Source organism: Dermacentor silvarum, chromosome 8, assembly GCF_013339745.2.
Source record: "Dermacentor silvarum isolate Dsil-2018 chromosome 8, BIME_Dsil_1.4, whole genome shotgun sequence".
Lineage (NCBI taxonomy): Eukaryota > Metazoa > Arthropoda > Arachnida > Ixodida > Ixodidae > Dermacentor > Dermacentor silvarum.
Genome location: NC_051161.1, coordinates 155,607,831 through 155,625,295, shown reverse-complemented (window position 1 = coordinate 155,625,295; position 17,465 = coordinate 155,607,831). Strand labels below are relative to the sequence as shown.

The 17,465-nt window shown below is 45.7% G+C and overlaps 2 protein-coding genes across 3 annotated transcripts in view; one reads left to right on the top strand and one right to left on the bottom strand.

The window, feature by feature from the left end:
* Positions 1–1,706: 1,706 nt before the first annotated feature.
* Positions 1,707–17,465, top strand: part of LOC119462888 (endoribonuclease Dicer) — a 35,539-nt gene continuing 19,780 nt past the window's right edge. The window contains exons 1-2 of one of the 2 annotated variants that reach the window (XM_037724079.2): positions 1,707–1,998; positions 9,582–9,801. In XM_037724079.2, coding sequence (XP_037580007.2) covers positions 1,708–1,998; positions 9,582–9,776 — 486 coding nt within the window. In that variant the 5' untranslated portion in view covers position 1,707 and the 3' untranslated portion in view covers positions 9,777–9,801. Of the gene's footprint in view, positions 1,999–9,581; positions 9,802–17,465 lie in introns of those variants that run through there. The other variant, XM_049672172.1, reaches the window with a different exon arrangement.
* The window catches only part of LOC119462516 (uncharacterized oxidoreductase YjmC), a 116,362-nt gene continuing 114,610 nt past the window's right edge, over positions 15,714–17,465 (bottom strand). The window contains exon 11 of the mRNA XM_049672174.1: positions 15,714–15,866. Within this exon, the coding sequence (XP_049528131.1) occupies positions 15,804–15,866 (63 nt within the window). The 3' untranslated portion in view covers positions 15,714–15,803. The remainder of the gene's footprint in view (positions 15,867–17,465) is intronic.

Here is a 17,465-nt window from a genome sequence, read left to right as displayed (position 1 = left end):
CTCATATGCAGCAGTCTGACCATGCCACGTGGTGCATACCGGCTTTGTCCTTCACTAGCTTGACCGGCAGATAGGAGCCCCATCCAACTTGTGTATTTTTCAAGCGCTATCAATTAGTCTGACAAGACGTCTATCCGGAGTGGCCACGAGTGATCGCGCGCTGGCAAGCGTGAGTATGGTCTGACCTTAAGTTTCGCGTGGATCGAGGCTAGTTGAGCGTTCAAAACTAGCTGAAATTTTGTCAGACTCGATGACTACGACACCAGTAAGCAGACAATGGCGTGAGGCGAAACCTGAAAGTCGGCTTTTCGAACGCGTACAATATACTGGTCCAGGGAGGCCAACATTTATTTCGTAGGCGGGCTGCCATGGCCCAGCGTGAGCAGGCGATTGTCAGCCTCTTCCGGAAGTACGTAGTTATAGCGAAATTTGAAAGCACATTTTCACTTACTTCAGCTTGTTTATTGACCTTCATCAACAAATATACACAGTAACAGCAGGAAGAAGCGCTCCGATACAAACACCCTTTTGGAAGCTATTTCATTGCGATAGCAATTATATGGACACTCTAGGCGGATTTATGCGGTCGCCATTGCCGTCGTCGTCGCCGTCGCCGTGAGGTTCCGTAATAAATATGTCCAGGGCGATAACACCGTCGCCGCGCGCCCTACAATGTATGTGCGAGTGAAAGCATGCGAGGGGAGCTGACGAGCGCTGCTCAATCTCGCCCGCGCGAAAGGGAGGAAAGCTGGCAGGATGTGCGCCGCGTCCCGTCGCGCGCGAGGCACCCAACGTCGCGAGGCACCGGGGGAGGGAAGGTGGGCGGCATTCTACTCCGGCTCCAACTGCGTATGTGGCGGTCGCACGGCAGACTCTATTGGGGCGTCGGCGGCTCGTAGCTTTGTGCGTGCTGTGTGTTCTCGGCGTTCAGTTTGCGTTGAAGCGATAGACCGCACGAAGGTCACTTCGTTCTCTGCTGCTGCCTCGTTTCCTCACGGCAGCGTCTTGACAGTAGGTGTCCGCGGTCATCGAGTGTGATGTGTTCATGTTTGCTGTACGCGTTGACACTATTCTTGTTAATTTAGTTACCAATCGAATGTTTACAAGTCGATAAGTTCGATAAAAGTACCATCCTTACTTCGTATGGCTGTCTGCTAATTTGCTATCGCAATCGATGCTCCGCCTTTCGGGTGAAACTGACTATTTTTTTCAGCTATTGGACAATTGCAGCCGCGTATGGGAATCGTCTATATGACGAAATAAAGCGTCCAGAAAAGAGCGAGGAGCAGACTTGTGGTGAAATGAGAGCGTTTGAGAGAAAGGCGACTTCGCGCGACGCGCACGACTGCAAAACTTGGCTGAGATATTCACAGCAGCGTATGCCATCCGTGGACTCTGTTTTTTCACCATACCCGAGGCGTGGCGCCTTTAACGTGCGCCCAAATCTTGGGGTGTTTTATTGCGCCTATAAGTCGGGACGCCACTGCCGCGGCAGAGAATCAAACCCACGACTTTGTTCTCAGCAAAAGCAGGCTACGACCACTGAGCCGCCGCTGTGGGTCACAGCTTCAAAGCAATGTGGGGTTTGAACTCCGCTTGAATGCGACAGGCCCTGCATTCTTCCGAGGTATTGTTCATATGACGTCTCTATTAGGCGATGGTGACTCACCCTAGATATTTCGCACCTTCCTGCAGGGTTTTCTGCTGATGGCCTTCACCCACCATTCGTTCCCGGCGGCCGAGCGCAAGGTTCCGGCCTGCATGCATCCCATGGACACGCTCGGTGACGCGCTGCTCAAGTACTTCCTGGCGGCCAAGCTGTACGGCTGCATCCACCCGCTGTGTCCGCGCTCACTGCACGATGCGCGATCACGCATCGACTCCAACTACTCGCTCGGCCTCATTGCCACCCGCCACGGCTGGCAGCGGTTGCTGCGATCGGGGTCGGCGACACTCAGCGACACCATCGTCAACTACGTGCGCAGCCTCGAAAACGCGGTAGGCGGGACAAGTTTCCTACAATAATTGATAGAGCTCTGGCGCTGCAATCACCTTCAGCCACCATATATGAATGGCACGATGGGAATGATGGGTAGCACATGGATTTGTCTGACCTTCGTGCTTGTGGATTCAGACGCTCGGGTGGCTTTGTTCACTATGCGTTATTTGCCTACATTGATCTAAATTGCAGAACAATGTATACTTTCTAAGTGCAGACGACTTTGCGAACACGCACAATTGCAGTGGTCCTACCTGTCGAGGTGGCCAAATCGAAACGCAATGGCTTGCTGCGACAAATTCCTAAGGGCGTTCTTTGCCCCTTGTCCATGTATGCGCCCGTGGCGCAATGGTTTCCACATCGAGCTTATGTGCTAGAGGTCCTGTGTTCGAATTCTACTTTCGGACAACTTTATTAAGGGCTATTTAATTAATGATGTATTGCACAGTATACTTTCTTGAAAATGACGAGTTTACATAGTCACGAAGCTTTTTGAAGTCAGAAGGACAAAGTTTAGCCAAATCCATGTACTGCCCACGATTCCCATGCTGGCTGGGAATCGTGTGTTGCTTGCAGTTCCCGTAAACATTAGGGCAGTAGTTCCCCCTAGTAATTTTTGAGATTTTTAGTTGAATTTTTTAGTTTGAGAGAGTAGTGCTAGCCCGATTAGATAAGTTTTTCACAGTGCACAACGTTTATGCTAAAGAGCAATACGGATATATAGAAAGTAAGTCGACTGAGACAGCGTTAATTAACATTGTGGAAAGAACTAAAATAAACATAGAAAGACAATTATTAACCATGGGTATTTTCATGGACCTAACCAAGGCTTTTGATCTTGTTAACCACGACATATTGCTAAAAAAAACTTGAAAAGTATGGTATTGGTGGAGCTCCCCTAAGCCTAATTAGCACATATTTGAAAAACCGGCAGCAGTACGTAGTGGTTGGCAATGTGTCGTCATCCCAAATGATAGCTAACAGCGGAATTCCCCAGGGATCCATATTAGGACCTTTTCTTTTTGTAGCATACATCAACGATTTACCCGACTATCTCTCAGAAGACTGCATTTTATACGCGGACGATACCAATATTTTCCTGACAGCTAATACGGAAACAGATCTTTACAAAAAAGGCAATGATGTCCTGCTAAGACTATCTAACTGGCTTCAATCTAACTGTCTTCTCGCAAACACAAAGAAAAGCAACTATATGGTATTCACTGCAAAAAACACCCGACTAATGAACACTAAAACATTAAACTTCAACAGCTCTTCTTTGGAAAGGGTTAACGAGACAAAATTTTTGGGCGTCTACCTCGACAGTCAACTACAATGGCATAAACATATCCACGAAACTACACTAACCAACTATAAGAAAATCCCAATACTGTATAAACTACGTGACATCTTCCCTTTGAACACACTCCGTACACTTTATGTCAGTTTTATACATTCGCATATTACGCATTCGCTATTACCATATACGAACTCACGTACCCCACCACTTTATTGCCAATTATTGCAGCACAAAATACAGCTCTTCGAGCTATCCTCTTCCCAAAAAGAACGGACTCAATCACATTCGCCTACCCATTACTTAACATACTACCGGTGAAACATTGCATTGATTACCACATTCTCGTTTTGCTCTATAAAATCATGTACAAAACCGTACTATGTCCTTCTGTAAAAATTAATTATCAAAATACCACATATCCTCTACGATAAGTCACCTCGAAAACTTTAACCGTTCCTAAATCTCGCACTAATTATGGATCATTTACATTCTCGCATACCGTATCGCAGCTCTGGAATAAGTTACCAACAGATCTTACAGCACAACAGCCATTTATCAGCTACAAAACTAATCTTCGCTGTTTTATGCTCGCGTCACTTGCTTCATGAGTATGTACCATATTTGTACTGTCTCACACATTCTTTTTCGCGCGCGCTCTAGTCTTTATATAACAGCATATAACATACGGGCCCCTTCCACAACTCCTGCGAGAGTTATAGGGCCCCACCTTTATATCATACCCAATGTACAAATCTTCATGTGATTAATAAACTCAAACTCAATTAAATTATTCTATAAAACTCTGTGCAAGGAAATCAGTACACAACCGCATATGGTAAAGTCGGCTGCTCAGAAACATTAAGCTCATTCGAAAGCTATTTACTGCACAATACTAGACGCGAATGAAATCTCATAAATTACGATAAATGTGGTCTTCTAGGGTGTCTGCATGTCGGCTTGTCATCAAAACGCCAATAAAAAAGGTCGATAATAACCGACTTGATAACCGTTGATGAAGTCATAAACGCGGTGCTTTCTGCAAATGGCTGTCTGAAAGTTTTGTTCTCAAATATGGCGCTGAGCAAAACACCCGAGAGTAATTATATAGAAGGCCGAGTGTTCGGACCGCTGCTCTAAGAAAGTTTGCAGTTCGGCGTCACGGGCACTTAAACGTCGGGCGCCACAAGTGCAATTGAACATACTATTTGATTGCGCTGCCAGAGTCCTTGTATCATGAATATAACACCATAACCACTAGACCAGTTGTGCCCACTCTACAGTAATTACCCAACCAGTAGGGTTTTGTTGAGCTAACAATCGGACGGGTCGCTCGAGGCGCGTTTGCGCTAAGGCCGTGGACGCCCAGCTCGCACCTCCAAAGTTAGAAGCCCTCAGGCCAAGTGTAGTGCCTAAATATATGTAATATATGTAATCCTTTTATTGTGATACAAACTCCGCGGTGGCTTAGCTGCTCTAGTGTTGCGCTGCTAAGCACGAGGTCGCGGGATCAAATCCCGCCCGCAGCGGCCGCATTTCGATGGGAGCGAAATGCAAGAACGCTTGTTTCGCGTGCATTGGGGGCACATTAGGATATCCCCTTGTGGTCAAAATTAATCCGGTGTCCCCCACTATGGCGCGCCTCATAATAATATCGTGGTTTTGACACGTATTAAATTAGTATGTCGCCCAGTATTAAATTCAATTTATTGCGATAGCAATTATAGGGACACTACAACCGAACTATCAAAAAGTTACCTATCAAGAAAGCGGTCAGGCAAGGAGACACAATCTCTCCAATGCTATTCACTGCATGCTTAGAAGTATTCAAGCTCTTAGACTGGGAAGGATTAGGAGTGAGGATCAACGGGAAATATCTCAGCAACCTTCGGTTTGCAGATGACATTGTCCTATTCAGCAACAATGGGGACGAATTGCAACAAATGATTGAGCACCTTAATCGAGAAAGTGTAAGAATTGGGTTGAAGATGAATATGCAGAAGACAAAGATAATGTTCAATAGCCTGGCAAGAGAACAAGAATTCAGGATCGCCAGTCAGCTTCTAGAATCTAAAGGAGTACGTTTATCTAGGTCAATTACTCACAGGGGACCCTGATCATGAGAAAGAAATTCACAAAAGAATAAAATTGGGTTGGAGTGCATACGGCAGGCATTGCCAAATCCTGACTGGGAGCTTACCACTGTCGTTGAAAAGAAAAGTGTACAATCATTCCATTCTACCGGTGCTAACATATGGGGCAGAAACTTGGAGGTTAACAAAGAAGCCCGAGAACAAGTTAAGGACCGCACAAATAGCAATGGAAAGAAAAATCTTAGGACTAACGTTGGGAGACAGGAAGAGAGCGGTGTGGATCAGAAAACAAACGGGGGCAGCCGATATTCTAGTTGACATTAAGCGGAAGAAATGGAGCTGGGCAGGCCATGTAATGCGTAGGATGGATAACCGGTGGACCATTAGGGTTACATAATGGATACCAAGAGAAGGGAAGCGCAGTCGAGGTCGGCAGAAAACCAGATGGGATGATGAAGTTAGGAAATTCGCAGGCGCAAATTGGAATCAGGTAGCGCAAGACAGGGTTAATTGGAGATGGCAGGGAGAGGCCTTCGTCCTGCAGTGGACATAAATATAGGCTGATGATGATGATGATGATGATGACAGGCGAACTTTTACCGTCGTCATCGTCATCGCCGTAATGTTTCGTTTAAATCCAAGTGTGACAAGATCCTATCGCGTACCGCGCGCTATATGGCCGCTTGCTGCGGGTGCGAAGGAAACCGTGCACGGGTGATATGAGGATAGTGGCTGGATGCGCGCCGTGTTCCCTCGCGCCCGATGTCTGAGGTCACGTGATCAAGAACGCGCGAGGTGGGAAGAGGAAAGGACAGGGGAACGCTTGTCTCCTCCTCTAGTCCTGTATGGCTGCGCACGACTGTCCGCTCAGCTAATCTTGGAGGCATACAGTTAGTCTACTAACTATAGAGGGAAAGCTGTGCGAGAAATGTGGCTACTGCAAAGGCGCCGCCCTGTTGCTACCTCTCATTTATGTGACGCTAAAAATAATAAAAAAATATGATGCAAAAAGCAAGCATTTACGCGTAGCGCGTGCCTATGGAGAAAGCGTGAAGTTCATTCCGTTTATTCTTCAAAAAGATCCAATGGCTACTTATAAAGATTTGATGCAAAATTAACGGTGCGTGAAACGGTGCGTTTTGAGGCGCCTGAATTAGACGGCGCCACCATACTGATGGAGGCTCGGGATGGCGTTGGTTGCGCGTGTCGTCTGAATTACATGTCGTCGTCTGAGCTTGTACGCCCGCGCAGAGTACCAACATGGCGCGCCCTTGCGGTTACAGCTTTCAATGCATGGGCGCTGTGGGGTGCTTTTCCTCTAGAATTGGTTATATTAATTCATAGTGAAATATTTAGCGCGCACAATAGACAAGGACACAGTGAAGATGGACACACGAGCGCCTTCACTGTATTCCTTCACTTTCACTGTGTTTTTGTCTATTGTGCGCGCTAAATATTTCACTATGAATACCTACCAACTCGTCCAACTATCAGTTCTGCCTGGTTATATTAACTTGGAGTTGGTTATATTGCTTGGAGTCAATCTCCGGCGGCTGCATACAACTCTCTCAGCGGTTCCTTGCCGCACTGTGGAACCTACTCGACTTCTTAGCTAATAGGAAGGGCGAACGTCCCTCAAGATGTGTTCATCCACGGTGCTTCGTCTACTGAGCGTCTGCAAACGTTTCGGCGAGGCAACTATAAGCCCTGTTTGCGTGAACGCGATAGCGGGGTGGTATCACTCCATCGATACTCTTTCGCAGTAATTCCTGGTAGTCTCCTCATCCAGCAGTAGGGGTGAATGCCCCGGTAAATATGTTCATTCGCACCGCGTCGTCTGCTCCGCATCTAGATGGCGTTTGCTCACCATCGTCATCGCGCACTGTACTAGAGCGAAGTAGTAAATTACTGATGCAGTGAAGAACTACACTACTAGAATATTGCCCATCGGAAACCTGTCACCAGTGCGAATGCTGTGGCGTCATCTGAAATCAAACAACATTTACTGCTCGGTATAGTATCCGCGGACTTCAAAACAGCACCAAAGCAAGCAGCTGTTGCGAACATTAACGACAGCACATGTCTCATGCTTTGCCGTGAGCGCGAGGTGGGACTGGATGATAGATGATTTTTCGATTTTAGGCAATTTCTCCTCTAGCCACGTTTTAGGTTTTTCGCTACAGCCTGGCATTTGTAAATATCTCGGGAAGTAAACCTTGTGTAATATTAAAAAAATTGCAGAAAGAATTAATCATAACACATTTCAGTTCTATTAATATAGAAATTGAAATACTCAGGCTTGTAACACATGCTCTCATTGAACTTCGCTCAATCAAACGCCAGCAGAACAGAGTGGCGCTAATTCTATGAACCAGCACCCGCCCTGGTTGCTTAGTGCTTTGGTGTTGGGCTGCCAAGCACGAGTTCGCGGGATCGAATCCCGGCCACGGCGGCCGCATTTCCATGTGGGGGAAATGCGAAAACACACGTGTACTTAGATTTACGCGCACGTGAAAGAACCCCAGCGGGTCCAAATTATTCCGGAGTGCCTCATAATCAAAATGGTGGATTTGGCACGTAAAAACGACATAGTTTTAATTATATGAACCAGTAAGCTTTCCCGTCATTGGGAGGCATACGTTCAGCTCAGCGAAGGCAGAAAGCACTGCCTAGCCATGCATGTAGGCTGGAGAGGAAGCTAATGTGAACGACCTCTGGGTTCATTTCCGGGCATTTTATCAAACAGCTGCCATCGAGGTTAAGGAAAAAAAAAAACGACTGGACTTTGGAAATTCCGTACTCTTTTTCAGTCACATTCGTAGGAGAAACAGCTGTTCATATATAGTTTGAGCCGCCATTCGGATACCAGTGCTGCCCACTGACTTCTTGTTTTTGAGGAATTAATGAACAAACACTAAAAACACTGCCTTGTTTTAATGACATTGAAAAAGTCACTATAGTAAACTAGGCCTTTAACACATGATTGGGAAGCGGTAATGTATGACTAGCCGCCAAGCACGCGAGAGTATGCGGTAGAGTAGAATGGGTGGCTAGGGCAGATTGTGAGGACTGCGTCACTAAAAGATACCCCGAATCAAACAATGGCTTGTAATGTCCAGCAGCCAAATAGGGCTTATTTTCCAAGTGTGAACTCGCGTAAGTGCCTCGAAGGAAAGAAAATAAAAAATAAATTATGGAGTTTTACGTGCCAAAACCAGTTCTGAATATGAGGCACGCCGTATTGGGGGACTCCGGAAATTTGGACCACCGGTGGTTCTTTAACGTGCACCCTAAATCTAAATACACGGGCGTTTTCGCATTTCGCCTCCATCGAAATGCGGCCGCCGTGGCCGGGATTCGATCCCGCGACCTCGTGATCAGCAGCCCAACACCATAGCCACTGAGCAACCACGGCGGGTCGAAGGAAAGAAGAGGTGGCGTCAAAGTTGGCTTGCCGCACCTAGCTTCCTGGCGTCATTAAAAAGATAAAGTTGACAATGTGATTATGAGGCACACCGTAGAGGGGGACAGCAGAATAACAATTGACCACCTGGCGTTCGTTAACTTGCACCCAAATCGTACACACCCGAGCGTTTTTGCATATGGACCCCATCAAAATGTGGCCGCCGCAGCCGGGTTGAAACCCGCGACCTCGAGAGCAGCGCGACGCCATCGCCAATGGACTGCCGCGGTGGGTACCTCACCCCCAATCTTTTTCCTTCCTCCATGATTCACGGAGCTGTCACTGGCTTGGGTTGTAGGCAGAGCTTACAATACGAATATGTTGGACATCGTACGTCCTGGCCATACTGCTTAGCTCTCACGCAAGAAGCCGGTTCAGTTGACCGCACTCCACAAACCGCACAATAATAACCCGCAGAAGGAGATCTGTAAAATGTGCCATCGCTTTGAGATGGCGCAGGTGCATAGTTGTGGCCGCGAACAAATTCCCTCATTTTTGGGTTAATTACAGAAATGTGAAAGAGAGCATTCACGGTGCGTGTCAACCAAGCACCCGCAGCGAAGCTATATGACAAGCACGGCGTGTTATTTCTCGTAGCACGTCAGACGTGTGCTCCCGGAACATGGCGTAACCGCACGTACTTAAGCTAAATAGGGAAGCCCGCTATGACCCGCTCAATTAGTAAAGCTCCGTCGTGACAAACATCTCGTGCTTTATGCCAATGCGCAGGACTACCCCGGCGACGAGTCAAAGGTTCCGCCCAAGCCGCTGGCCGACACCTGCGAGGCGCTGATCGGCGCTGTTTACTTGGATTCGAACCTGGACCTGGGCGCCACGTGGCACGCGGTGTACCCCTTGCTGCAGCCGCACGTGGACCACGAGATCGCAGCAGTCGCCGCAAATTCGGCGCTGTATTTCTTCTGAAAATACACAATGAGTGCTCTCAGGTCACGCGAGACATTGGGCTGTGTTTGTATTGCGTCTTTGTAGGCAATTTTGCAAACACGAATTCTTGTCAATCATGGTAATTTTTTTTAACGAGATAGTTTTCGGCTGGACGTGACTGCAATGATATTGTTCGTATTCTAACTCCTGAATTTCGTCATTTGCTTTTCTGTCATTCTTTCACATTACTTCAAGTCACAACATTTGTACATTAGTATATTGTTAGAACACTGCAGTACACTGGTAGTTGCGGCGTTGCTTGGAATTTTTGTTGTGGTCGTAATTATCACTGCTCTCTTAGCTTGTGATCTGAAAATATCGCACGTACAAATAAAGCATGGTTGATATATATCTATTGGTGTCAAGGTCAATATTCTAGGCGTTTATGTGCACAAACCTTACTGTAAATAATATCTATATGCTCAAATATACTGGCTCAATTTTATCATCTAAACATAGCTGGAAAAAAATGTCGTCCGAGAATATCAGCTGGCGTTTCTTGAAGTTTATTTCAGGCAACCAATAAAATATATACATACATATATCTATATATACGCACATATACAGTTTCCCAGGGGACCGGCGAAAAGGTAAAAAAGCCTGACAGGGCGCCTGCCCCCCGAGAACCCAAGTTCACCCCCAAAAAGACACAATGCTCAGTGTTACGTTTTGGCAAAAGCTACTACAGTGCACCACCAGCATTGTGGCCCCTGAAGGCGTAGATTGTGTCTTAAGTTAGCCGGTATACGCCACGTATATAACAGATTGGAACTGGTCCACTGCATCCATCGCGCGGTCAATTTTCAAGCATGTAGCTGATCCAATTCCCTTCGCGCTGTGCTGTGCTGAAACACGAACTGCGCTGGAGACAACCGTGCAAGTGACCGCGCCAAGCGAGTATAAGAAGCGTATGAGCTAGAGAGGCGAAACCTGACATATCGTAATGTTAAAAACAATTGACTTCTAAGGTCTTACGCGCCAAAACCAAGATTTGATTATAAGACACGTCGTAGTGGGGGACTCAGGATTAATTTTGACCACCAGGGGATCTTTAACGTTCTCCCAATGCACAGGACACGGGCGTTTTTGCATTTCTCCCACATCGAAATGCGGCCGCCTCGGCAGGGATTTGACCCCAAGACCTCGTGCTTAGCAGCGCAACAGCATAGTCGCTAAGCCACCGCGGCGGGTAATGGTAAAAGCAAAGCGCTACATCAGTGATACCACGCTTTGACATATGCTGGCATTACAACAATGCAATAGTCACGCTATGAGTATGACAACGAAGACGGTGCATCAATCATGGAAGTTCAGGAGCTGGACTTCCCGGATAAACTGCACGAGGCCACCCAGCGTTTCTTCCCTCGGTGCGGCCGAGCTATATGGGGTGAGTTGACACACGGAAGTAGTGTGATAGACGTTCCAAAGCAAGGCCTTAAATTACCTGTCACTGAATAGCACTGATCACTCAGCTCTGTAAGATTAACGGCACCAGCTTGGAATTAGCAGATTAATTAGCAGCGCTAACCGCAAATTCGAATCCCTTCGTTGCAAAACACTCACTCAGCCATAGATGTCATATAAAATAGTATATATCTGGCAATAGACGCGTGTCCCTTTAATGAAACTAATGAAACAAGTCAGTTGATTCTATGCGCACGAAAAGCTGCCTCTAAGTGCGTTAATGCTCGTCACTATAGTGGATGCGGATTTTCAGGGAGGTCATGGTACTTTCGGCTTTAATTCAAGACTGAGTTCGCACAGCAAATAAAATTTACTTAGCGTCTCCTAAGGGAGTTATCTGAATGATGCGTAAGCATTTAGTAGTAACGGCGTGGTATTGAGTGGTCGTGAGCTTGTGTTTTGGTATGATTGCGAGAACGACCGTGAAAACATCGGGAGGCGGAGCAGCGCGGTTGCAACACTGTACTGTTAAGTTGCGCTGATGACGTTCCGATCCGAAGCCACGGCTGCTCCACAGTTCTGGCTTACTAAATGTGTGCCTAGTGTGTGCCTGATTGCACACGTCACGCGATCACAGGGACGCACTTGTCGCGCGTTCGTCGTAATCTTCTACAGCTGGCTCCGATGCCGCTAATCATGCCACTGTTCCTATACGGCCCCTCCCGCTCGTGGCACTTCTTGCGCGTTCATCGTTGTCCTCCTTCCTATCTCCTATCTTGAAAGCGATCGTCTTACGCGAAGGACGGACGCAGGGACAGTTTTATCGTTGGGTAACCACAGAATTGCTGACGCATTTAAAACATTTCTAGGGTTCTATGTGCCAAAACCGCGTTAAGGCACGCAGTATGGGGACTCCGGAAGAATGTTGACCAGCTAGGGTGCTTTAACCTGCACCCGATGCATGGTAAAAAGAAATGTCGCAGTTTCACCCGAAAGGGGAAGCATCCATTGCGATAACAACTTAGTAGAGAGCTATACGGAGTAAGGATAGTAGTTTTATCAGCTGTATAAACTTGGACATGCAACAGCAGAAGCAACGCGCAGAAGTGTTGTCGACGCCGTCGGCGTTTTGCCCGCGTTCGCTCCGAACGCGCGCGGAGTTGGTGACTGTTGCCCGTGCCTCTAGGGGCGGCTCGGAGGTTTTCGACGAGATCAGAACGGGACACTCGTCAAGCAGCGTGCGAAGTCTTTGCCACCTTCTCGCATCGCAACGTTTTTATATAGATAGGCTATATAGATTTTCAGGGAGGTCATGGTGCTTTCGGCAGGGGTGCCATTGCTAAACATCGCCTCCCCTCCCTCCCGTCCCCCCATGGCACAACGGAAGAAGTCGCGTTTGCTCTCCGCCGTGCGTTCGCTCCCCGTGAAAGCGCGCGCCCCTCGCGCAGCTTTCACTCTCACATACAGCATATGATACGCGGCGACGATTTCATCGCCGTTTGACATCATACGGAACCTCACGGCGACGGCGACGACGACGGCAGAAATTCGCTTTGAGTGTCCATATAACTGCTATCGCAATAAAAGAAAACGTACTGCGCAGCTGCGCAAGTCGCACACTGCAGAATAGAACACTTATTTATTCTGTAAAATAAAAGTGCTGCACTGGCTCGCGCTTCCTTGTTGACCGGACAAAGGAGTTGTTCCGTAGCTTCGGCTGGACTTGAGGTCGCTGGTTGTGAGGCTGAGCGTGTCCTAGCCGCAGGAATATCCGGGATGGTCGCTCGACAGGGCGCCATGCTATTGGTGATCATGCTTGTACCTGGCGTCAGGTCGGAAACTAGGTTACTAGCAGCGGCCTCAGTGGCCACATTGATATCAGGCAGACATTACTAGCACGACCACTCGAAAGTAATACTCAACTAATTAACCAAAAATTCCTTAATTAACTTATTAAATGCCTTACGACACGAATTGCAACTTACTATTTGTAGCCTGTGAGCTTGCAAGACGTATCCACTTGAAATTAATTTCCAGGATGACACCAGTTGAGAGATGTTTCCCAAAATGTGGGAGGGGTTCAATTACTAAGTGACATGGGCGTTCTAGTTACTTTAGTGCTTCAATGCACGAAAGAGCATTTTGTGAAAAAAAGTAAGTAGAACAGTGCATTTTTACGCATTTTTACAGGCGCATATCTCCAAACTGGTGTCATTCTGGGAATTAACCAAGGGGATTCTCGCAATCTCACCGGCCGCCATTCGTAAAGTAGAATACGTGCTGTAAAGTAATTCATTAAGAAGTTAATTAGTAACCTTTTAATTCTTTTAATGTGTGTTTCGATTTCTCGTGAAAGTAATGTCCGCCTCTGTGAATAATGCAGATCACAAACTAGAATTGTATTATCTGCAACATACGATTAAAAAAATTCATAAAATTTAAACATGATCACCCCGTATAGTAAGAATGGCAAGGGGCCAAAGACCAGGCCCTGCGACACGCCTGAAATAACAAGGCCTGAAGTAAAAGACTGGTTATTTGCGCAAATGAATTCTTGAAAGTTAGTTAAGAAGTCACGAATGCATTGAACAACCCAAATGGTTAAGACACGAAAGTTTTAGAAGCACAGTTTTATGAGGCACTTGATCGAAAGCTTTGTCGAAGTCTAAGGACGAGCGTAGACGTCAGTACTATATAGTGCTAGTGTCGTTGATAAATTTTGCAAATTAAGTATCGCAGGAAACACCTTTCTGGAAAGCGTGTTAATTTTCATTCAGAAAATGAACCAATGTTATAAAATTAACATTGTGAGAATGGATAACATGTTCCAACACTTTTGATCAGGCACTTTTTAGGGAGATGGGACGATGACTTTTGGACGAAGAAAAGGTACATTTCTTTCGGATTGAAATGACCTTGACAAATTTCCGGTCTTGTTTCTTCAGATAAAAGAAATTGCTGAAATATATGCGAAAGGATCACAAGTGTCACATTTGTAGTATTCTTCTATATTTTAGCAATGACGCCATCTATACCAGTGGATAATGTAATCTATACTGAATGAATAATTTGCACCTTACGATGGGCGTCAAACGTGATTTCATGCATGGTTGCGTGAATTACGGGTAAGGCATGAGAAAGTTCGGTATCTAGTTCGACCGCAATATCTGAACACAAAGCATCATTCAATACTTGCACGACAAAGTGCTCTGGAACTAAAACATTGTGTTTGTCTCACAGCAGAATATTCGGTGAAGGTGTAGTTGATGACGGGTTAATATTTTTTGCAAGATTGTTTAGGGGTTACGGCATAACATATCAGGTAGAATAAAGAAACAGAATGAATATTTAGCTTTAGCTGCAAGAGAATCGAAATGCTTTTTGGTGGTCCGGCATTTATCCCAATCGCATTATGTACTTAATACTTTTGCTGACCTGAATTGACGCTTCTCTTTGTTCTTAAGTAGTTTTAATGTGGCGTTGAAGCACAGGGATGCTGATTGTATAGCTATTGTGATGGTTGGAACATAGCTTAGAATCAGTGTCTGCAATTTATATTAAGGAAGTGCATGTTAGTTTCCATTGAACGGAAGGCAAAATCAATTAGACATATTTATTGCAAACTGACGCTCCATCACTTATGGCTGTGTAGTTCTTATTATATATTGCTATTGTTTTAACATTCTTTTTGAGGTTAGGTAGGTGGCACTAAAATGAAGTGTGAAGAATCACGGATCGTTTATAGCAGATAAGTGTGTTATATAAGAAAAGTTATCCGGAGGAGTTGGCAGTAGAAGATTAAAAATGGTCTGTTTGTCGCGTTACCTCGGGTATGAACTGCAACAATCTAAATGGTAAACAAGAGATTAGGAAGTCACTTTCAGAATTAAGTTTTGATGCCTGTCTGTGCGATAGCTGACCATTATGCCGGGGAAGTTAATTGCATCAAGTAAGATCATCAGAGCGTTCTGATGTGCTCTTCTGATCTAGCAGGCGGTAACATACTCCAAGTAAAATGGGTGGGTTAGACGTGAGGCAGCACACGAATAATTTTTGTAAAGAAGGGGCGAAGTTGACGGCGGAGCACAAAAGGTTGTTGTGCGTAGCTTGTTGAGAGTACGACACCGCCACATTTGTTTGGTCGGGCACGACGAAAGATATGAAAACCAGGAAAACTAGAATCAAAATAGTTGTTGGGAACTGATGCACTCAGCTAAGTTTCAACTCGAACGACAAGGTTACAATCCGTGGTCTCAATTATATGTGAAAGATAGTCACCCTTTGCCCAGGTGACACGAATTTTGCAACAATACCCACAGACTTTTATGATTCGGCCGTTTGGGTGAGGTTATTTTCTATCGCAACCAATCGCAACAACTCACTTGTAACAGCTTTAACGCACACAGTGCGAAGGCACGAGCCCGAATACGCTCTTGTGATCTGTGGTCAAGCAAGTTGGCGCGCGCTTTAATGCAGCATCACGCATGTTTTTAATAATTTGTTTTTATTCGTACATGCACTCTTGAATTACTGCACAAATTAAACTTTTGCAGTGGACCTTCGCTAGGATTTCTTTTTTTACACCACCAGAGTGAAGTTTGTTCAGCCAGATGCTTCATGCTCCTTCTTTAGCGGCTCCACGTCAAGCTTCCTAGCGAGATTGTCCTGCAAAAAAAGAAAAAAGAAAAAAAAAACTACATGAGCGGTATCTAGACAGCGACGTTAGAAGACTTGTGAACAAAGGATAGCAAGCCACATGTAGTGCCTAATAATAAGGTACACAGTTAATAATGCACGTCCCTAGAAGTAATCATTTTTGTCGCTATAGCACTTGAAAGCGCACACAATTTTTCTTAGGTATGTCGGAGATATGATTAGAATGTATATTATCTTTCTCGGGTGGAGGAAGTCTCTCCCTGGAGACTTCGGGCCGGGGCGGCTTTTACACCAGCTATCACTTGTGCTTGGGGTCAACCATATACGAAGGCATTGTCCAGTGTCGGAAGTATTCTGCTCCTGCGTCTGCAGCGGAAGCCCGCCTCCTACTTTGGCCGTGTCTCGGGAGAAAGGCAATTCGCAAAAGTGCGCTTAAAGGTATGAAATTGAAGACTTATGCGGAAGACTATGAAAGATGAATTATGGACAACACATTTTATAAGTCATTGTTACAGTACCTCTACGAAACAGGTCTTAATGGTTATATTTAGCTCCATTATGACGTTATGCCACGTGGCAACCCAAGAGCAAAAAAATATGAACATTTTTACTATAGTTTCATGGAAAAAGAAAATTTCACAAAACATCATTGTCCCCACAAAGGACGTGATCTCGGGTCTCCGACGCGTGACACGCCATGCGTAGTCGGCGTAGCGACATCTAATGATGTCATCGCCGATCATGCATTGCCGCTTTTTGTTTGTTTGCTCTCTGTCACTGGCTCAAAAAAGAACAGGTGTTGTTGTGCCGTTATCATCATTCATCTCACTCTTGTGCTAGCTACCCATGCTTACCATGGCAACTTGGGACTTCTTTTACTTTTAGTTACCTTTTACAGCTGATGGCCACAATCATGACGAACAATGAAACATAGGGCAACGTAACGGTTTTGTTAAATTCAAATATATAAATAATAAGGTAAAGTGAAATGAAAGAGTACGCAAAAAATCACTTTTGGAGCATCCTATCCGTAAAGCGGACATGTGGGTTTTGTCTCCACCTGTGGCAAGTTATCTGTTCGTTCACTTTCATTTCCCTTTATCTATTATGATTTTCACATTGTAATTAGGGAAACAGTTAACTTCCCCTAAGCTTTTTCTGGCTTAATTTTCTGGCACTTTGTAATGATTGTGGCCAACAAAAATCGAGCCCTGCGGCTGCTCTCGACAGGTGACGCTATGCATGGATTACGTTCAAAAGCTCCGTTATCACTGCCGCGTTTTCTGAACAAATTTTACTGCGACGGCGTTTTAAAGTTGCAGACTGGGATTGCTCGGCCCAACCTTTTCGCTACGCCGATGACGATGGTGGTAAAACTACGTTATGAGAGCACAAACGGAATGAGAGAATTTAGCTACAAGATCTGCGTCATGGCTGGAGCCGTGCTATATTACGTCTCACGTTAGTTTTTTTTTTCAGTGGCGCTAAAGGTTAAATGACTGTGCAAGAAATTAAACTGCGATGTGGTGGACAGCAACCATTGTGATTTGAATCTCAAAAACAAGTTTGTTGATCGTTCCAATTGTGTTTGATTCTGTACACCGCTAT